Source organism: Pistacia vera, unplaced genomic scaffold, assembly GCF_008641045.1.
Source record: "Pistacia vera cultivar Batoury unplaced genomic scaffold, PisVer_v2 Contig204, whole genome shotgun sequence".
Lineage (NCBI taxonomy): Eukaryota > Viridiplantae > Streptophyta > Magnoliopsida > Sapindales > Anacardiaceae > Pistacia > Pistacia vera.
The window spans coordinates 492,499-515,016 of NW_022196007.1; the positions used below are offsets into that span (position 1 = coordinate 492,499).

General features: G+C 36.6%; 3 protein-coding genes and 1 pseudogene across 3 annotated transcripts; 1 reads left to right on the forward strand and 3 right to left on the reverse strand.

Annotated features, from left to right (window-relative positions):
• Positions 1–204: 204 nt before the first annotated feature.
• On the reverse strand, positions 205–938 carry LOC116128883 (enoyl-CoA delta isomerase 1, peroxisomal-like). The gene has a single exon (XM_031414651.1). The coding sequence runs from the start codon at positions 919–921 to the stop codon at positions 205–207; it is 717 nt and encodes a 238-aa protein (XP_031270511.1). The 5' UTR covers positions 922–938.
• Positions 939–3,767: 2,829 nt separating this feature from the next.
• Positions 3,768–4,490, reverse strand: LOC116128862 (enoyl-CoA delta isomerase 1, peroxisomal-like). Its single transcript, XM_031414633.1, has one exon. It carries the CDS (start codon positions 4,482–4,484, stop codon positions 3,768–3,770), a length of 717 nt encoding a protein of 238 aa, XP_031270493.1. The 5' UTR covers positions 4,485–4,490.
• A 635-nt stretch (positions 4,491–5,125) lies between these two features.
• Positions 5,126–17,931, forward strand: LOC116128797. Its single transcript, XM_031414552.1, has 18 exons — positions 5,126–5,620; positions 6,926–7,005; positions 7,414–7,464; positions 8,295–8,816; positions 8,971–9,228; positions 9,418–9,483; positions 10,103–10,282; positions 11,054–11,105; positions 11,184–11,465; positions 12,369–12,479; positions 12,671–12,862; positions 13,509–13,784; positions 14,091–14,702; positions 14,985–15,487; positions 15,580–15,640; positions 15,740–15,808; positions 16,427–17,119; positions 17,500–17,931. Exons 1-17 carry the CDS (start codon positions 5,381–5,383, stop codon positions 16,499–16,501), a joined length of 3,630 nt encoding a protein of 1,209 aa, XP_031270412.1. The 5' UTR covers positions 5,126–5,380; the 3' UTR covers positions 16,502–17,119; positions 17,500–17,931.
• A 1,425-nt stretch (positions 17,932–19,356) lies between these two features.
• Positions 19,357–22,083, reverse strand: LOC116128884 (annotated as a pseudogene).
• Positions 22,084–22,518: the final 435 nt, after the last annotated feature.

Consider the following 22,518-nt stretch of genomic DNA (forward strand, 5'->3'; position numbering starts at 1 on the left):
ATTGCATATTTAGTCATAATATTGGTTGATTATGCATTGATTAGTTATGGTTATGGAGAATGACTTCATTTTAGTGTTCTTTTGTAAGTAATGTATACACAACATTACAACGCTTCAAAACTAGAGTTTTACTATCAATCTGCAATTTTGTATTGATTTTGCTTAAGTAGTATGAAACTATTCCAAATCACTTCCTTTTCCATATTAGAGTTTTGATTTGGTGTTTGTGATCCCACCTCCAGTCTCATCAAACTCCAACTTATCCAACACCTCTCTTAAAATCACCATTCGATTCTGAGCGTACACGTGTCCATCCCACTTCCTCTTAACCAACTCATCCCCCAATTCAACCGCAGCTCTGATAGTCTCGTCAACGCTATCATACGCCGCGTCAATAATACCCCTCTCCACCGCCTCTTTAGCCGTCAACTTAGCCGCTCCCAACAACATCTGGCGTCGAGCCATCGGCTCACCAATCTTACTCTCAATCAAAGCAATATAAACAGCCGGGATTGTTATCCCTATATCGAGTTCACTCATGTACAAAAACCCTCGATCCTTTCTCATCAAAACGTAATCGTGGCTTAAAGCCAAAAACACACCGGCGGCTGACACGTGGCCCGATATGGCGGCTATTGTCGGCATGGGAAGGGTAATTAAATCGTGTATAAGAGATTGTGACTTCTGCGACATAAGGAGGAGATCTGATTGGATTGATTGGGCCCAGGCGAGATCAAAACCGTTGGAGAAGAACTTGCCTTGGGCGGTGGTGATTAAAGCTGACGACGAAGTGGTCGGCTCCGCTTTGACTCGGCGCAAAGCCGATTGAATTGCGTCGATCAGTGTGGGGTTTAGCCGGTGCTCTCCCGGGCCGGTAAGAGTAAGAATGTAGAGGCTACCTCGCTTCTCTAATGTACACATATTTTTTTTAATAATTATAAAAAAAAATTGGCTATCGATCTGACGATCTCTGAAAAAATTTCTCTGTTGATCCCTCTCGAAAAGATAAGCTTGATTTATAGTCCAAAACATGTTTGAGTAAACCAATAGTTGTATAGAGTTGCCAGCTGCCGGTGTCAAACTTTGACAACAAATTTGAAACGTAACTCCTTTCCTTTAAAAAATACTATTTATAAATTAATAGCAATGGTTCTACCTAGGGGTGCGTACGAGCCAAGCCGAGCCAAATAGTGGCTGGCTTGAGCTCGGCTCAGATGTATTGGTAGGAGGCAAGCTCGAGCTCAAGCTTGGCTCGTCTAAGAAAAGCTGAGAATTTCTCTTAAGCAATGCACGTAAACACGTTCATTCTCTACAACTTCTCCCTTTGGCTCCTGAGGAAATATAAAGAAAACTGTAAAGGATTCTTGAACTTTCTCTATTTTTTCCTTCCACTTTCTCGGTAAACAAACAGCACTTTAATTGAGAAAATCATTGACCAATCCGGTTCTTGAACTTCGAAATTCCATGACCAGTTTTATCGCTATTATGGTGAGATCCTCTTGGATTCTGTCGATTCTTTGAACTCAAGAAACGTTTCAGCCTCACCGACGGTATGGTTGGAGCCACAATCTCGTAGTTAGGACAACTCGTCGGTAGTGACACAAGCCGTAGTGATGATTGTCAGCGTAATCCTCTTAATCATCCTTAGAATCGAACCTAGAAACAAGAATCCCGTTGAGTCCATGCACCGCTACACCAGTCCCGAAGAAAAGATTCGGAACTGAAAGCCTCACTCCGTCAACCGTAACAGAATGATGCCTTTGGGGAAAAGCGTGTAGCTCGAGTTTCTCCGAACTTCGTGAGTAGTTTGAATCGAGCCCGAAAAGCTAGACGTTTTTCAAGAGCTTGAAGATGAGCTCGAACTTGTAAATTACTCGATCTTTGACGAGTCGAGCCTAAGTTCATCACTAGTCGATCCCCAGTAGCTCACGAGCTACTCGGTTCAACTGCACCCCTAGTTCTACTTGACCCTTTAGATTTAATAAAATAATAAAATCCTTCATGAAAATTAAAAAATGGGTGTGTTTGTTTTATTATTTTGGATATAATTTTTGAAAAAGTAAAAGTTAAGTGGTTATTACGAGGTATGATTTAAAAATTAACAAAAATACCCGCTAGGTTTGTTAACTTACTAAACACCCCTGTAATAAAACATTAAAAATTAACAAAAACATTCTTACCTACCCATTAAATATCGACACCCGACCACCACCGTCAGAGGGTGCCCGGAGTCGTCGTATCGACGCACGACTGGCTGAATCTGGCCAGTTGTGCGCCGATATGACATTTTTCAGCTAAATTTACCGTGAATCTACCCAGAAAATGCTAGATCTAGTCGCGTTTGCTCATCAACGACTGTAAAAAATATGACCATCATTGACGACTAGCTATGACCAAAGATCTAACTGTTAACAACCATATCTTTGGCCATAGATCTACCATTTTCCTGTCAGAACCACGGTGGATTTGGTCAGAAAATGCTAGATCGGCGCACTACCAGTCAGATCCAGTCGGTAGTACGCCATTATATCAGATTCCGACCATCTTTTGGTGGTGGTGGCCAAAATCTAGCAAATGTGGGTGGGGGGTGTTTTTGTTAATTTCTAAACTTTTTTTTAGGGGGTGTTTAGTTAAATTAACAAACCTAGGTGCTTTAAAAATAATTGAATAAAATAAAATAGGATTTTCATAATAGAGAAACAAATGTGTATTTTGGGTAGAATAGGGATATGACAGTGCAAAAATACTGAAACAAATGCATTTTCTTATTATTAATAATTACTTAATATTTATTAAACTTATGATTAATAAATAATTATTTTTTATAGTATATTTTAACACAAAAAAAAAAAAAGATATATTTTTTATTATTATAACTCTAAAAAACTTTTGTTGTTTACTTATTCATAAGGAGATATTGTTATTAACCCAAAGCTTGATAATTATATAAAATAGTAAACAATATATTCCCGCACAAAGGTGCGAAATCTCAAGGTGATACCTCTGATTATATTTATTCTCATTCTCATTCTTAAACTAATATCGTTAGTTATTATTATAGGTAGTCGAAAATGGTAAGTTAGGTTGGTGAGTAAAAGTATGAATTTTGTAGAAGAAGTTGTGGGAGTCTAAAGATGACATAGGAAGTGATTTTGAACTTCGAAATCAGCACACAAAAGCTTAAAATCGTTGGCTTGGATGTTGTTAACGTGAGCTATTTTTTGATAACAAAAGTCTATCTTAGCGTACTAACGTGCATCACGCTACAGTGACAAGTTAAAAATCTGTTAAAATAAAAAAAACAACGTTACTTTAAAGGTGAGAATTTGGAATAAATGCATCCAATGGTGTTATCTTGGGATTTCACTAAACCTCGGGTGGAATATGTTGTTTTCTCTTCTATAAAATGACTAAACAATTAAACATTTATTCTCCAATTTAACTTTGGATATATTTTTGCAAGAAAAATGGAAAGTCTCCACGTACCATTCTACATCCATGTCTAAAGCAATCGTCAGTATAATTTGGTATGCTAAATAATCCGCAACAGTTTTACATTGATTTTGTTCTTGACACCATTCAAATTGACAATTAATAAACTATTAATATTTATTTGTGTTTGATGAGATTGGAAGTTCTAACTTCTACGTGTCTTTAAATATGTCAACGTGTTAAGTCGTAGCGTTAAAATTTGATCACGAAAATTTTGATAATAATTTATGAAAAGTACGAAATTGTGTTCATCAAAGGTTGAATTGATTTACGTACTAGAGTTTGGATCCGGTGCTTGTGAACCCATCCACTGTCTCATCCGTCGCCATTTCATCCAAAACCTCTCTTAACATCACCACCCGATTCTGGGCGTACACGTGTCCATTCCACTTCTTATTAACTAACTCCTCCCCCAAGTCAACCGCAGCCCTGACCGTCTCCTCTGCGCTGTCATATGCCGCGTCGATAATTCCTTTCTCCACCGCCTCCGTAGCCGTCAACTTAGCCGTTCTCAACACCATTTCGGGTCGAGCCATCGGCTTACCGACCTTACTCTTAATAATTGCCATAAACCAAGCTGGAATCTTTAGCCCAATATCGAGCTCACTCATGTACAAAAATCCTCGATCTTTTCTCATCAAAACGTAGTCGTGACTCAAAGCCAAAATCAAGCCGGCGGCTGACGCGTGTCCCGAGATGGCGGCTATCGTCGGCATTGGAAGCGAAATCAAATCGGAGATGAGAGAACGGAGCTTCAACGACATGAGCTGGAAATTCGATTGGATTGATTGGGCCCACGCGAGATCGTAACCGTTGGAGAAGAACTTGCCTTGGGCGGTAGTGATGAGAGCCGATGACGAGGTGGTGGGGTCCAGTTTGATTCGACGCACAGTGGATTGAATCGAATCGATCATTGCGGGGCTGAGCCGGTGCTCGCCTGGGCCGGCTAGAGTTAGAATGTAGACACTTCCTCGCTTCTCTAGCGTACACATTTTCTCTTTTTCTCGTTAAAAAAGAAAGTTGATTAAAATTTATCAAACCAGAACACACTTTGATCAAACGAACAAAACGTTTCAAAGAGAAGGCCGGCTAATCGTGATGTGATTGTCGTTATCTGACCAGGCTGAGGCTGAGCTTAAGAAACCGTTTGGCTTGTATTGGGAGTTGGGACACTTGGGACGGACGGTCGGGTCGGATCATGTTGGGTCAAATCGAGAGGATCAATATTGTTTTATTATGTTCATGTTTGGCTGTGAGCAATTAGAGCAAATAAGGTGTGACAATAATTATTGCAAATGAAGCTTAATTCTTAATATTGTTGTCGTGAATGTTTTACAGCTTTTTTTTAAAAATATATTATCTAAAATATCGAAGTCTAAAAATTTCATGAACTATTATATGAAAAGATAAATTACAAATCATCCCAGAAATTTACTCAAAATAATAAATGTACCCCGTTAAGGACAAATTTAATATTATAAGAAAAGAGGGGTTTTTATGAAAATTTACTGTATAAAATAATAAAGAGAGAAATTTCTTTGATAGTTGATACTTGCACAGTTGCACTGTCACACTTATAATTTCCTCAGTGAAAGTGACAAGATTTAGCGGGTGCCAGCTAATTATACCCTCATAAAAGTCCGCATATATTACCGTAATTCAAGAACAATCAGCAAAGAAAAATTCCCAATTCCACATCACAATCTCCTCTCTCCCTCTTTTCAATTTCATAATTTCATTATATTCCTTCTCCAAATGTAGATTACCAGAACACACACCATAACCTCAAGTTCAACACTCACTCACTCAAACCTAATAATCATAACAACAATAATTATAATCTCACTTGCAGTTGCACAGAAATTCGTTGCGCTCACTTCACTTACTCATGTCCTCTAATTACAGTCCGGGGCGGAGCCCGGGGAGCAACCGGCTACAGCAACTCGGATTCGGTGGTGGCTTTGGTGGGGTCTCCAGATTGAGATCTTCATCAATGAAGAAGCCGCCCGAGCCTCTGCGCCGCGCCGTCGCTGATTGTTTGTCCTCCTCGTCTACAGCCGCCGCGCCTACCTTGCTCCACCCTGGCAGTCCCTCTGGTGTCGTTTTTGAGGCGTCCAGGACTCTTCGGGTGAGCGTTTTGGTCAATTTTGTTTGGATCTCGTGGTTTGGATTTGAATTTGAAGAAAGGAGCGATTTATTTTTTTTTTTTTTTTTTTAATTCAAATTGTGAATAACTGAGCTGAATGAGCTAAAGTGATGGTGCAGTTTTGGCTTAATTTGGTTTAGTTAATCAATTTATTAGAAAATTAACATGGAAATGAGGTTTAGGAATAGAATACTATGTTCTATGTTTGTTGAATAAAACTCTACCACATTTCTCATTTTAAAAACTAACGATTATGTAGTTGAAAAAGATAACAAATGCATATATTCCATAATTTTGTTGAACATCTTCAATCCAATACTGTTCTGTGCTCTTTTTAGTGAGATTTGTGATACATTATGTAATTCCTGTTCCAACGTTTGAGGTTGGGATTCTTCGTTAGTTACTAGCTAGTTTTGAATGTAAAGAAAGCCTTCCGTGATCCACCAATCCAATAAAATCTCACAATATTTTCACTCACTTTGAAAAACTACTATTATGCTAGCTGTTAGGTAGGGGAAAAACTGAACACGTATGTGGTGGAGTTTTATTGGGGTGGCATATAGACGATTATGCAGTCTCACGTTAGACTTTTCCATGAACTTGATGTGTTTTTTTCTTTGTTTGCCTAATGCTGATTAATTATTTGAATGATTATACCTCATGTAAGTCTAAGCATAATTAGTTCTTGTATCTATTGTTTTTTCTTTTTCTGGTTTAAGGGAAGAATTTAACATAGAACTATATCTTCTCTTGCATTCTTAAGTTTACCATTTAAATTTGGCAATTGAAGTTGGCATGTGCAGTATGCTGTCACATGACACTTATGTTAAATTGCCACATCATCTGGTCAACCACTCCTATAGAACTCGAGTACATACAGCAAGTATCTTTATAGTTTCTTTTGCCCATGTAGTGACTCATTATTAGAGGTCAAATTAATTGATTTGGCATACACTGGCTGAGAGTCTTTTGTATGTGCTGAATGTTTATTTTCCTTCTCAAGTTGTAACTATTAATATCATGGTTGGTGTCTAAGTTGATGCATTATTGTATAAACGTACACTTGCCCTTTATTAAAATATTGGAAACAAGGAGAAAAGATAAAGGAATATTCAAGCAATGCTAAAGTTTAATATTAAAATAATAATAATAATAATCTATTCCTTTTGTGTTGTTACTAATGGCCTAGTAATTCCTTGAGTTATCGTTCTATTGCTGAATTTGCATTTATATCGTTAGAACATAGTTGATGGGAAAGAAAATCTCATGTTTGAACCTTAATGACAGGACTATTTGGCAACCCCTGGAACAACTGACATGGCTTACTGTGTGATTATAGAGCATACAATTGCAGAGAGGGAGCGGAGGTAACTGTACATACAATTATTATTGATGGTGGTAATGTTGTGATTATCGTGGTGTTAGTATTGTTTTCTTATATTTTTAACACTTTCCAATTTGTTTGTGTTGCTATAGGACACTAGGATTTTTAGTTTAATACTTACCATTTCTTGTAATCTTTGATGGAAAATGATATTAATAAAAATCAGTGTAGCCTTTGATGGACTGGCCCCTTCCATTTTGAAAAAAAATGGTCTAGCTGGTAAAAAGCTTGTGATGGAGAAAAAAGAGAGTAAAAGATATTGCTATTATGTTTTGAGTTTGTGATACATAGTATGCAATGAATTGTCTGCTAGTTATCTCTGTAAGTATATTTTGAACAGTTATGTTTGTGGTAACTCTTTTCCTGATAATTGCACTTCAATTTGTAACAGCCCAGCAGTAGTTGCAAGGTGTGTGGCACTTTTGAAACGATACCTTCTAAGGTTCGTTATTCCGAGCATAAACATGTTTTCTTTATTAGCTTTTGTTGATTGTGATTGTCCGAGTATCAAATGGTAAACTCATTTGATTTGTGAACTACAGTTGACATTCTAGCATTGTATATAACAGCCTTCCAACTTTTTGCTGTTTTGCTCAAAGTTTGAACCTGCTATTGACATCTTCCGGTCCATGATCTTCTGGATCATTATTATAATAGCTTCCATAGAATAGTAGGGTTGTCTTGTGGGACAGAGTTATATTCTTGCTTCTGTAGAGTTATTTCCAGGTCAATATTCTTTGGATTTATTTGGATTTTGGTCTAAAATAGGGCAAGTAGATCCTTATGTGTTACTGCTCCAAAACTTAGGAGTATTTTCGCATTCAACTTTGTTTGTAATTAGGGAAGACAAAGACCATGTAATTTTGGTTGGTACTAGTGTCTGCTTTTCAAGTTGTGTTTTGGTTTCCATTTGTTGTTCCACCATGAAATCCTTCATTTAGATTACAGTCAGATGACGGCCTATTCAACCTAGCTTCTCAATATTTTGGCATATAGGGAGAAAACATTGATTTAATCCATGAATTGTCTCCTTATTGGTTACTCATTTAGCCATTTTGACCTGTGTTATAGAAGAAGATTTTGTCTTAAAGAAATTTGAGGTTTGTGATTCCTCATCGGTTCAATACAATAAAAAATTCTAGGTTTGTGAGGTCTCTAGAATTTATGATAGCCTGATGGAATTTTCCATCATAGAATTTCTGTCAATAAATTAGCCATCTTTATGAGTTTATTTCTCTTAATTTCTGGAGTTACATCATTCTACTGCTGCAGATATAAGCCTGGTGAGGAGACTTTGTTGCAGATAGATCGCTTTTGTTTGAACACAATTGCCGAGTGTGATATTAATCCAAATCGAAGAGTGTCTCCATGGTCACGATCTTTAACCCAACAATCTGGTGCATCAACAGTATCTGCAAATGCTTCTCCTTCGTTGCCTGTTTCTAGTTTTGCTTCTGGAGCACTGGTAAAATCTTTGAATTATGTCCGTTCCCTAGTGGTTCAACATATTCCAAAGCGGTCATTCCAACCAGCTGCTTTTGCTGGAGCTCCCCCTGCATCAAGACAATCCCTTCCAACATTGTCGTCACTGTTGAGTAGATCCTTCAATTCCCAAATAAGCCCTGCAAATGTTGTAGAATCTTCGGAGAACAAAGATTCGACAACTTTATCTGTTTCCAATCTATCCAATATTGAAGAAGTTGATGGAATGGAAGATCTTGAATATATTGCAAGTGATGTTCTAAAATGGCGCTGGCTAGAAGAACATCAGTCATCATCTATGTCAACAGAAAGGTAGTTGATTTTTTCACGTATCTTGAGTTTGCGTGTTTATTTCTTTTCTTTCTTTCTTCCTTTTTTTTTTTTTGCTATAGATTTTTCCTTCTGTTATATTTTTCTTCAAATAATAACTTTGTTGCTTGACATATATTTTTTTTATTCAATATAGTGATCGTGCCATAACTCTTCAAGAAATGAGTACACATACTTTCGTAGAAGTAGGTGCTGCTGCTCTCCTTGTAGGAGACATGGAAGCTAAAATGAAGGGCCAACCTTGGAAATATTTTGGTACCAGAGACATGCCTTATCTTGACCAACTGCTGCAACCTTCTTCAGTAACAACTGTAACAAATTCAGCTTCTGCTCTGTCTCACTTGAGAGCAATAACGGCATCTAAGCGGACTAAAGCCGGACCTCGCCAGATTTGGCATGTGCTTCTCTCTCAAATCACTGTTTTGCTATATTTTTGGAAGTGAAGCTACTCGGTGGAGTCTTGTTTCAAATGATTTTCAGATGTCGCAAAATTTATGGAGAACTTAATTTTGCATAGTTGAAAACCAACTTTGTCTACAATAAGCTGAATGGATTACTGAGCATTGTACTTCCTGTTTTGCAGGGAGGATTCTCCTGTGAACACATTCCGTCCACGTGCTCGTCCACTTTTTCAATATCGTCACTACAGGTACTCAACAAGAGATCCAATTCTTGCCCCAAAATTCTTTATATGTTATGTATGGCTACCAGGTATACATATGTTGTGCTTAAATTTTGACTTATTGGTCACTGGAATTGGTTTTGCTTTATGTTTCAGTGACATGACTACGTGGTTGATATTACAGACATATTTTTTATTTCTTTTCCCTATGTCTTCAAGGACCTTTCTTTCTTCCTTTATTAGTATTTCTTGTGTTCGATAGATGTATAAATCTTTTGAACTTGTGGCTGAACTATGATCTTTTTTTTTTTTGTGAAATAATGGCCTTTATATTTTTAATGTTCAATTTGACAATTTGACGACAACAGCAGCTCTGTATTATATCTTTCCCCTCCTCCCTTACGAATTTAAATCTGTTTTTAGTTTTTGCATCAACTCTAAGACCTAAGTTCCACTTTTCATGTGGGTGGAAGAGTATTAAATATGAACTGTCATTATATTCCCATAGTCTCTGATGAGTTAGTGTAGTTCTAATGGCTTGTCACGAGTTCAAATTTCTAATTAGTTCTACTGCTTTATGAAATGGAAGTTTAATTCTTTAATTTGCATACTATCTTATTTCATCAAATTATTTTATGTGAATCAGTGAACAACAACCTTTGCGATTGAATCCTGCCGAGGTGTGTGAAGTTATTGCTGCAGTTTGCTCTGAGACATCTTCACCAAATGCTAATTCCATGACAGTATCATCTAGATTAAGCAACAACAGAGGAAAGCCGTTGATAGATGTGGCTGTTAGCGTGCTTATTAAACTTGTTATCGACATGTATGTTTCAATGCTATTTTTGCTAGTATTATATTGGTACATTGTTTTGTGTTGTATGCTTCATGTCTTCTCTCTCTCGCTTCACAAACACCAATAAAAATATGCACACTCATGATTGTGTCTGGGTTGACTTGATATACTGATTTCATACACATCCGGTAATATATGTACAAACTTTATTGTGAACATCATCCATATGCTGAATTGAGATTCATCTGACTTGAAATGGCTGGTTTCTTGTGAAAGAGTTCCGTTGAATGGTCTTTTATGATGTTCTGTTCGAGCAAGAGCATATTGGATACTTTAGACTTTGGATAACACTGTTTTTTACCTAGTGTCCCAATTGAATATTAAACTACTTCAAAATGTGGTGGATATTTCTGATTTATCTTAAAATGGGTATCTACCACTTTTCATCCTTAAAATTAGTTGATATTCTGGAGATAAGGATTATTAGATAATGCTAATGTGCTGTATTTCTGTAAATAACTAAAGTCGATATTCAAGACAATGAACATTTTTTTTTTTTTTTGGGTTCAATGGGTTTGTGGACCTCGAAAGCTACAGAATAAAGGGCCAAGAACCTAATCCTTTTTCTAACTTGTATGATAATTTGGTTACTGGTTCTGCTTGCCAAGGAAAAGAAAATAGGGTTTCACATGTCCGAGGTTGAATGAACCTGAACTTTAACTATCTACTTGTAATTCAATTTCTTATTACTGGCATATAATTTCTTGTACGTATAAGATCAGTAAATTTGCTGTTGTATAGGTATGTTTTGGGTTCTGGGACTGCGGCTCCTCTCACTCTGTCAATGCTTCAGGTGCTGTATCAGTTAGATATTGATTTTTCATGATGAGAACCTGGTGAAAGCTTCTTATTCTTAGGGATTATTTTTCAGGAAATGCTTAGTTCTCCAAGAACAGCTTGTAGAGTTCGTGCTTTTGATTTAGTTCTGAACCTTGGGGTCCATGCTCACTTGTTGGAGCCAATGATGACTGATGATACTTCTACAATTGAAGACGAGTATTCTGAAGACTCTTTTTTTGAGAATGAAGACCAGCTTATGTCACAAGGGAAGAGAAAAACCGATTCTATTAAAAAGTCCAGTTCATCAGCTATTGATAATTTTGAGTCTTGGATTTTGAACATTTTATATGAGATACTCCTCCTTCTTGTTCAGGTACAACTTATCTATCAACATTTGCCTTTTCAGTTAGCATTCATTATTCAAGTAAATTTCAATGGTGTTGATATAATTTTCTTTTCCTTATTTTTGTTCTTAAACCATGGGGAATTTTTTAAATGATTGAAGGAACTAATAATATTTAAGTGTACAATGTCTTTACATCATTTTCTATCTAGTTATGCAACATGTTATGACCTTTCTAGTTGACATTGGAACTACGTTTATTGGGAAACACCTTGGTACCTATTGCTTTCGTTGTGAGAAGCTTCATAAATTGTTAGAATTATGCTTTAAAGGTTTTAAAGGAGCAGCAAGTTGCCAATGGCTTCATGGCACAGTTGCACTAATGGCTTCATGGCACAGTTGCACTAATGGCTTCCAAGGAGTGGGTCTGAGGGGTGGTTTTTAGAGTTGCTTTCTACTGATGGAAGCACTGATCACATGATTATTTGATCCTTTAAGATTTTGAAATTGGCTTCAGACAATGTGCTTTTCTGCTTCTGGTACTTAAGAATTTCAATTTGTAGTTATTGGACACAGTTGTTACTCAGAAATGGTGATTTTGATAAATTAATTAATTGGAAATAGCAACTTGCAAATGGATGTTTGTTTACAGTGAATTATTTGCAAAACTATCTAGGAGTTGAAATCAGAACTCATAAGGGCAACAAGATGTAGAATTCTGTTCCAGCACCAGGAATGAACTTAAACTAGAAACAAATATATGAGTTGGTGGCATGTACATATGGTTATAGGATCTGGAAAACATACATATATAATCAATTAATTTATACTGCAAGACCTTCCCACTATGGTTTTGCCTTCATTAACCCCCTTGTTGGTATTGCACTGTATTTGTTGCTCTCAATAATCTCATGCCTTCAATGTTCTCTGCAGATTGAAGAGAAGGAAGAATCTGTCTGGGCATCTGCTCTAAGCTGTTTGCTTTATTTTGTCTGTGACAGGGGCAAAATTTGGAGAAATCGATTAAACGGTCTTGACATAAGGGTGAGTTGATTTTCCTTCTTGGACTCACTTTTTTATTAAGTTATCATGGAATGCAACTTCTACTACATAGCTCTGTGTGGTGAATTTTTTTAATTGATGAGATTTGATCTAGTTGTCAATATTTAATTCTTGATGACAATTATATTTATTAGTTAGGGAATTGATATATTTTCCACTATGTCTATCCTCAGGTTATTAAGGCACTTCTAGAGACTTGCAGGAAGAATTCTTGGGCAGAAGTAGTTCATTGCAAACTTATTTGTTTATTAACAAACATGCTGTACAATGTTCCTGATGGACCTGCTAAGGGTGGCTCAAGTACTCCAAGTTTTCTTGTAGACCAGCTTGACCTGATTGGTGGAATTGAGTTTATTTTCTTGGAGGTATGCAAATTATATTATAGCATCAGAATTAAGGATTGAGAGAATCTTAATAGCTTGAATAAATGCATATAAAGAAATAAGGGTTCAATACGGTAACCTTGTAAGGAAATGGCTTGACCAGATTGGTGGAATTGAGTATATTTTCTTGGAGTATGAAAATTATTTGTTATAGTATCAGCATTGAAGAGAAAGAAAATCTTGATAGCTTGAATAAATGCTTATAAAGAAATAAGGTTTAATACATATATATGATGCCAAAGCAAAAGCAAAAGGACTTCGTATTTTGTTGGAGTCATAGAACTTTGAGGACTAAATTCCTTCATTCTGTTGTAAAATTTCAGCAAACCTTTCGTGGACTTCAGTCTCTGTTGGGGAATTATGGTTAATTTGATAGATTGTTTTGAATGTTTGGTGCGGTGGTTTATTGTGCATTGTAAACTATTGAACCTTTCTCTAGTTTGTATATATATCTTAAGTACATTAAAACATATTCAACATGTTACTCTTTATTGAATTTTATGATGACACATCCATTTTCAAAGTTGTAATGTTCGTTATATTTTTATTACCAAGATTCATCTCTAAGTTCAATTAAAAGCCTAGCTGTATTAACAATATCTTTTCTTCTTGCTCCTTGTCATTGCAGTATGCGCTGGCTAACTCAAGGGAAGAAAGGCGGAATCTATATGTGGTGCTTTTTGACTATGTGTTGTATCAAATAAATAACACGTGTATAGCTGCTGGAGTTTCCGAATATACTGATGATGAGATTCAACCCGTTGCTTCCCTGCTTGGTCTTGCAGATGCACCTGAAGCTTTTTATATCTCTGTTAAACTTGGGGTAGAAGGCATTGGGGGGCTTTTGAGAAGATCTATTGCGGTTGCATTGTCTAGATATCCTAACAGTGAGAGACTTAATATGGTAATGTCTTGGAATTGTGTTTGGGAATGTGAGAACATGTGCATCTGTGTGGTGTTTTTAGTATTGACTTGGGAGGAAATATGTGCATTTGCTTTTTACACAAAAAACACATATAACCCGTTAAGGACATCTACTTTTTTCAGTTTCTGTTTTGATTTTTGTTTGGCGTACATGATTTTTTTTAATGTACTTCAATTTATTAAATTCATTTTTGGATTTAGCATTTGGTTGCCAATTGAGCTTTATATACACATTAATTTCAAGTCAGTACTGCTGTATTCTGATTTTCTTTTTTTATCTTTGCAGCTGTTGGAGAATGTGGCAGAGAAATTTGATATAATAATTAGTTCATTTACTCATTTAGATAAAGAGTTTTCCCATCTGCAACAGATAACTAAAACTTTCAAGTTTATGGAAAGCTTCGAGGATGTGAGAAATGGTGTTTTCATGAAAGTAAAGCTCTCATGGGCCACTTTACATTCTCTTCTTCATTCAGAAAGAATTGCTTATCGTCAGAATGGGCATATATGGTTAGGTGATTTGCTTATTGCAGAAATTAGTGAGGAACGGGGGGCAAGTGTATGGTCAAATATTAAAAACTTGCAACGTAAAATTGCCCATGCTGGTTGTCATGATTCCTCTGTTGCTTCAGATGTGCCTTTGTCCATTTGGCTTATGTGTGGGCTCCTGAAGTCAAGAAACAATCTAATCAGATGGGGCTTCCTAAATATTCTAGAAAGACTTCTTATGCGATGTAAGTTTTTGTTGGATGAGAAGGAGCAACATCCAATGAGTGATGTTGCTAATGAACACGAAGATAGCCGACTTGAAAAAGCAAATGCTGTGATTGATATCATGAGTAGTGCTTTGTCTTTGGTTGCTCAAATTAATGAAACAGACCGCATCAACATCTTGAAGGTATGTTCTCAGACAACTGATTAACCATTTAAAGGACATCAATTATTATTTCCAGATCATGATGCAACCATTTATTATAATTTCATGGGTAGAATATACTATTTGGAGGACACTCTAAATAGTGTAGTCATGTTTAATCTCACACATTTACTCCCCAAAAGGGTTTGTAGAAAGGTTTACAGACTGAATGGTACCATATGTCCCCATCCTTTTTTGCGTTAAACTTATGATCTATTGGATAACCACCAACCTTACTAGTATCTTTTTGCTGTTTCTAAACAGATGTGTGACATTCTGTTCTCTCAATTGTGCCTCAAAGTTTTCCCTGCAGCTGCAAAGGCATTTGGAGATGGAATGCATCAGAGTAAAGTTCTTGGCGCTGTAGATGAGAATAAAAAAAATGATGCTGCTGAGCGTCTCTCTCAAAAAGAGAGTGGCCGCTGGGATGAATTCCTCAAGGAAACTGAGATCAGATCCGGTTATAATATGAACCGTCCAATTTTTGAAACAGCGTCAATGGCGGCACAGCTGCTTCAGGGACAAGCAGTTGTTCCTATGCAATTAGTTGCACGTGTACCTGCTGCTTTGTTTTATTGGCCATTGATTCAACTTGCTGGTGCAGCAACAGATAATATTGCATTGGGTGTCGCCGTTGGAAGCAAAGGAAGAGGGAACCTTCCTGGTGCCACGTCAGATATTCGGGCTACCCTTCTGTTGCTTCTAATTGGTAAATGCACTGCAGATCCTGCTGCTTTTCAAGAAGTTGGTGGAGAAGAATTTTTTAGGTGAGCTTATGGTTGTTTGCTTCCTAATAATGAATTTGCCTTGTGATTATGTGCAAACATGTCAAACATCTGTACACTTTCTGCTTTGGCAGGGAACTTTTAGATGATACTGATTCGAGGGTGGCATATTATTCTTCAGCTTTTCTATTGAAGGCAAGAATGCTTTCCAATTTTCCCTCATCCAATTATTATTTTTAACATGGTTCCAATTTCAATCACTTGCTTACCTCATTCAAGCGTTGAATGTTGCAGAGAATGATGACAGAGAAACCTGAGAAGTACCAGCACATGCTGCAGAATCTCGTCTTTAAGGCTCAGCAGGTACGCCCTTATTTACTGGGTTGTGCAAGTTTACGAAATTGTAATGATGGAACGCTGAGAAATGAATGCATTTTCTAACATCTTACAGAGATGAATGCATGTCTGTGCGTATATTTTGTCATACTTGTATAAATCCTGCATGTGCAATATGAGTTTGAAAAAAGTTTGAGGCTCTGGATCCGCCATTTTACAGAGATTGCATGGTTTAGGGAGATTTCAGGTGGTTGTGGTTCACTTTCTTTGAGCTCACATGTTAAGAAATAGTCAGTAATGGTCAGCATCTATATTAGTGTTTTTCTACTTAGGTGTATTATGAACATCTATATTGCCATATGGTTGTGGTTCAATTTCTTTGAGCTCACGTGTTAAGAAATAGTCAATAATGGTCAGCATCTTTACTAGTGTTTCTCTAATTAAGTGTATTATGTTGCCATATGGTTGGCTACTATTACACCATTAAGATTTCTAAGAGAACACTGTACGAAGTGCCCATGCATAAAGTACAGGAACATCAGTTTGAATTTGTTTTATCTAATGAAGTTCCCAAGTTTATCCATCACAGATGTGATAACAGAATTACATGTCACTAACATGTGATTACTTTGTGCTTTTTAACAGAGCAACAATGAAAAACTGTTAGAGAATCCGTATCTTCAGATGCGTGGCATACTTCACCTGTCAAATGATATCTGAGCTCGGTTGCAATCTGATTTTCAATTTTGTAAGTACTTTGTTCTTGATGTGGAAACACTGCAATGGGTAATTCAGAGTCTATCACTCCAACAGTTGTGACCTATCCCGTGGCTGGCAACATTTGGCCAAATTTTGATAAAACCTTGGTGGAATCTGCTTAAGTTTGCAAGCATGCTTAATTAGACAGTGTGGAATCTGATTCTTGAAGGAAAAATACTGAATTGAAGTCCAAAAAGTGTGTGGTTCAGATCCCCATCTCCCAAAGAAGCCAAGGTTGTAAGATGAGGTGCATATATGGGTGATGCTAGCAAAAATTCTCTGTGCCATAGGTGCAGCAAATCAGCTGTCAGTGCCTCTCTATAGTTCCAGCAGGATAATGGAAGCGATCAGATAGATGTTTGCTTCCCTCATCCTCTTTACATTGAAGTAGATCATTGCAGTACTCTTTTATTTGTTAAAAGATATCAAGTTTGGCTTTTCATCTGAAGCTTTCAGGTTGAAGGCTTGTTATTTAAAGGTTAGCCAGTGTAGTAGACATCTCCGAACTTTTTGGAGTAATTGGTTAGCTTCGATCGTCATGCTATACATTGCAGATCAAGGCAATTCATGTATCTTAAGGTAATTGTTTCTTTTTCTTCTTGGGCTAGACATCTATCTATCTGTGCTTGTGACATCTTATTGTTAACATATTTTCTTGTTAGTACCAAGTCACTGCCTTTATTAGTTTGTGGGTGAATATTTAAAGATGTATGTGTTTAATGCTTGTAAAACATTTTGAATGGTCAAATATTATCCGTGCCAAGGTCTAAAGTTATGCTCTAAAATCCTTCTTACACCTTACGGCCATAAATAAATCTCATTAAAATTTAAGAAATACAATTGTTTTTTCACCATTTTGTTATAAGGACCTGCTAGTGAAAAACAATTCATGCTATGCTTTCGTTTTACTAATATTTTTTTTTTTTTTTTTAAATTTTTTGTCCTTCGTGTGGAAGCAGTAATCAGGTGTGCATTACATTGACAGAAGACATTTTGGGCAACCACGGAAAACCCTTAACCTGTACAGAATCAGATTTGCTCTTAACCTTCTATTAGTTCTGTAATTTTTGAGGGACGTTAATGCTGGCTCTTTTTTGTCATGGCCATCCTTCAATAATAAAAAAACCTCGAGATTTTTGTGTACTCAAAGGCTGTTCAGTTTCATGTTTGTGATGAAAACAGACTGAGGATTACGTATGTTTAGCGGATAGGACTTCATCGTTAGGGCAAGCAAGCGGGGGTGTCTGATTTTAGTGGCATCCTCAAAGTGTGCCTGGTATGTGTTTTTTTGGTCTTTATGTTCATTATTTTTTTCTCCTTGTAAATGTGTAAACGTAATTTTACCTGTCTTCTCTTCCGTTGTAAATTGCTGACGAAATATCTTCTTTATATACAGCCGGTTATATTACACTAACAACTTTCTCTCACAAATTTTATTTTATAATTCTGATGTGGTAATTCGTAATTAATCAGTTTACAATAGGTTTTACATGGGTCTTGTATAGGTCCTATTAATCAATTGCGAACTGACTAATTACGATTTGTTACGTTAGAATTGTTAGAGAAAACTTGTGAGAAGTGGTTATTAGTGTAATATTATTCTTTCAATGAGTGGAGAACACATTTTTTTTCTCTTTTAATTTTTTGTATCTAGTATGGGAAGGTTTATTTCGGCATTATGAGGATCAGCACATATAACGTTCGCTGATACAGATGGATCTCGCGTTTTCTGACATAAAATTCTTGATCTTTATGGGTGGGTGCGCTTTTACGCCTAATTTCAATTTGTTCGATTTAATAAATTACGCTCGCAGGATTAATTTGTGGCCATACTGATTCCACAATGTCCATGTACATCTATTTGAACCTTAAAGTTTTAAACAGGTGCTGGTAGCAGGACGTATATATACTTTTTGCAACTTAAGACTACAGGAGACGAATATTTCATTCAAGAACAGTTCGTGTCTCCCTTTTAAGATTTAACTGTAAATGCCCTCATTAGTTTTAATAAAGGAATCAACTCGCTCAAAACATGTTTTAAATTTTATTCTACCTCCACACCTTACAGCTACAGCGAACTTTTTATCCCCTAACCCTCAAGGTACAAACTGTAGCAACTCTAAAGATACTATATACTTTTCGACTGTGTTTTGATACCCGACCCGATTCGGTTGGTTGAACTGATTCAAGTGAGACCTAGGGCCTTTGTCAAGCGGGGTATTACTTTCAACTATTCACCTTAAACCTTAGAATTATGGAACTCGGCGAACATACGATGGCAATTATGTTGGGGTTTTTAGAGAGGAAGTGTCGATGAATCCAAAGGCGATGAAGGGAGTGATTTCTGATGGCGATGAAGGGAGTGATTTCTGATAAGTGAATCGACCAAAAAAGGCAAAAATCAATCGACCAAAACAATGATCTGTTTTCGACGATTGGCGAAGCAAACGGGGGAGGGATGAGATGCTTTTTGGTCAGGAGGCTGAGAAGAGTGTTTTCATGGTGATGGGGAATGTTGTCGTCACCAAAAATCGACTCTATTTGGCTTGGGTTGTCCACAACAACGTGGTGTTTAAGGTGTTTTTACAAGATTTCAAACTTGTAAGGACTTCTATGTAAGTTTCAAGGGTATCTTTGTTGAATTTCAAACATTTGAACATCGGTTTGACCCACCGGTCAACCTGGGATCCGACCACTTTGCTAGGTTTCAACCTGGGTTGGTTACTAAAACATTGCTTTTCGGATCATATATATATATATATGTAGAGAGAGAGAGAGAGAGAGAGAATCCAGATTGTTAAACAAAATGCCAGAACTAAGGAATTCATCAATAGCTCGGCCAAAATTATACATGCAAAAACTATCTAAAGGGGAAAATCAGCAGCCCAAATGTAGAGTTATACTATGTCGATTACGTGTCCACTCTAAAAAGTGTGCTGCTAAGATTATAGCAAATAACCAGGAGGCTTACTCCTCTGTATTCGCCTTGTCTAAACATATAGCCCCGTATACATTGATAAAACTAATTACGCTGACAAATTTGCAAGAACAAGTGACATCACTTTACTCTCATAGCTTCTAAGTGGTATTTGTCCAACTCAGCATCAAGATCTTCTTTAGTTACCATCTTACCATGGTTATTCCCTTGTCCACCACGGCTAGCAGCAGGTCCTCGACCTCCGCCAGTACCATAAGCACCATATACCCTTTCCTTCCCACCAACACTGTTTGACCATTGTCCATAAAACGATTATAAAACTGGTAAGTATGGTTATAAAAGTGAATGATACCAGATGAAGGACATAAGCTTAGAAACCGAGCAAAACAAATGTTCCCTAGATAAGGTGTATAAAACACAATATAAATAACATTTCTCTCTTTTTTAAAAAAAAAAAAACAGTTATAATTCTCATCCAGTACGACCCCAGCTTTACCAAGGAACGTGATAGAGCTCTTTCTAACATTCATATTCTTTTCCTCTTTCCATCAGGTTATTGGAAGCTCTGCACTATGTAATCCTAAACACCTTATGGATCAAAATTGCAACATTGGTTGGCTACTCATGCATCAATGTAGGCATGCCAACATAGGTATATCTTGCAAATTTACTTGCGTAATTATAGTTAACCTTTTGCTATTCTGCAGAGGTTTTAAAATGCAACATTCAAAGACACAGACAAAGCAGCTATGAAAATTTTAAATGAAAAAGAAAAAACAAATCATAGCATATACTACACACTCAAAATAAATACGATGGTGATTGGAAAATAGTTATCATCCAATCACTAGATGAATCCAGAAGACACCATTAATATTTTATACCTTATAAAGCCACGATTAAGATTTTCCAAAATGCGAGGATTAGTTGGAACCACAGGATCAGAAGCAACCATATGAACTCCCATAAGCTCAATTTTGATTGGCTTCCCGTCAAGGAAATTGTTGTTGTACCTTTTGATAGCTGCTAGAGCATCTGCCTGGCGACAATACACAACTTCCGCGGTTCCCTAAAAGAAGCACCAATTCAAAGCGATGCCAGAGACATGAAATTTCAAAGAGGCTAGAACCTAAAACTGAGAATGTACCTTTGATCTTCCACTCTTGTCATAATGGATTGAATGCTTTTTCAACTCACCAACTTCAGAGAAGAGTAACTGCAAATAGCAGAACACAAGTTAATCATGTATCCACGGTGGTTTACTCTTGCAAATCACATGACTTCAACTATTGCCATGAAAATTGTAACAAAATAACAAAATGAAATCATTACATGTAGATGGATAATCACAGAAGATGCAATGCTGCTCTTAAACTCACTTCCTGGGTATGAAACATGATGAGGTGATCATATTAAAGGGGCAGCCATGAGAAATTATGTACAACAAAAAATTTAAAATAGTTCCAACAAATTTATTTTCAACAGAGACTTCTATACAAAAGCATTAAATGCTTTTAAATGTAGATGGATGATCAATAAATGACCTTTTAAATGCTTCTACATAAATTATTTCCAATACTGAATATTTTCTACCAAAACATTTTCTAGGTACGTCAAAGTTGCCATTTCCACTGTAATTTAAACTAACAACACAAGGCAGAAATGCATCACAGTATAACAATTAAAAACACGCACAAGTGAAGAAACAAAAAGTTACACAAAAGAGCATATAGATTAATAATAATATGACAATAAAAATACCATAATATAACCCAATATTTTGATACCCACCAGAATATCATCATTAGTAACACCATAGTGTAAGTTTGATAATAAAGTTTCGTCCCTGTTTCTATGTTAATCACTCCACCTGGCATCATTTGCTTCTGCACCGTCATTGCTTGCATTTGCTTCATTGTATTCAGAATAACAAACAAAACAAAAACGCATTTCAATACAGCCCATAGGCATTTAGACATTAGTTCGTTTTATGAAAGAGCTACATATATAAATCACTTCACAGTAAACTTTTATCAAATATTATTTTGAATGTCATAAAAACACGTCAGAGAAACGAGATTTATATACGGATTAAAATAAAATAAAAAACCCACAAGTAAAAAGCACTTTTGAGTAGCTTAAAAGAACTCCATCAAAAACAGTGAAAATATGTGGATAAAATGGGGAAAAATAAATATAGACGTGTTTGGTGGTATAGAAAGTCATGGAAAAGAAAACAAACCAAATCTTAACGACCGTGTTTGGCTAACGAAAAAAGAAAACCGGTTTTTTCTTTATTTGATCTGTTTTTCAGTTTCGCTTTAGAGAAGCAAACAAACACGGTGACCAAGAAGAAAAAACAGCCATAAATTTCACACAGCAGTTAAACGTCAACTCTTGGTTGAAACAGAAGCCTCACTTGAGCTGCTGGATACGGCATCGTTCTAGTCAAGTTGCGAGGGTGAGCTCGACGGTTCGGGCCAGTGCTAGGGCCGAGGACAGAAACGGAAACGGAAACTTTTCCGCGGGAATTACGTTCGTGTCCTCCGGATCTCTTGTTTTTACGGATGATTTCATCCAGAGACAGGTCCAAAGAGCTGGACATTTTCGGTAAAAAAAAAAAAAAAGAAAAAAAAAAGAGAGAGAGAATATTTTCGACAGTAGGAGCTGCTAAGTTGGTAGTAGAGTTTGCAGAGGTTTTGAAGAGGGTGGTTTTTGCAGTGTGAGGAGAAACGGAAGGTTGGGGGCCTGGGGCACTGAAATTTCGCCCTACGCGCCCCGACTCTTGACACGTAGAGTAATAATATGGAATGTCTTTTTTTATAAATTATTTTTAATATTTAGAAATAGAGAAAACAACCTTTTCCCCCCCAAGGTTTGCCTTAACAATTTTCCACTCAAAAAGTTTCAAAATACTACTTTTCCACCCAAAAAAGTTTCAAAATATCGCTTTTCCACCCTAAAAGTTTCAAAATACCACTTTTCCACCCAATGTTTATATTCCGACCAATCGGCGACCAGTTATAGCATCTTTGCGACC

Bases quoted from the DNA above. Each gene is read 5' to 3' on its own strand.
- LOC116128862 (XM_031414633.1), bottom strand. From the start codon at position 4,484: ATGTGTACGCTAGAGAAGCGAGGAAGTGTCTACATTCTAACTCTAGCC.
- LOC116128883 (XM_031414651.1), bottom strand. From the start codon at position 921: ATGTGTACATTAGAGAAGCGAGGTAGCCTCTACATTCTTACTCTTACC.
- LOC116128797 (XM_031414552.1), top strand. From the start codon at position 5,381: ATGTCCTCTAATTACAGTCCGGGGCGGAGCCCGGGGAGCAACCGGCTA. The intron at 8,817-8,970 runs GTAGTTGATTTT...TATTCAATATAG, and splicing joins TCATCTATGTCAACAGAAAG to TGATCGTGCCATAACTCTTC. The intron at 12,480-12,670 runs GTGAGTTGATTT...GTCTATCCTCAG, and splicing joins TAAACGGTCTTGACATAAGG to GTTATTAAGGCACTTCTAGA.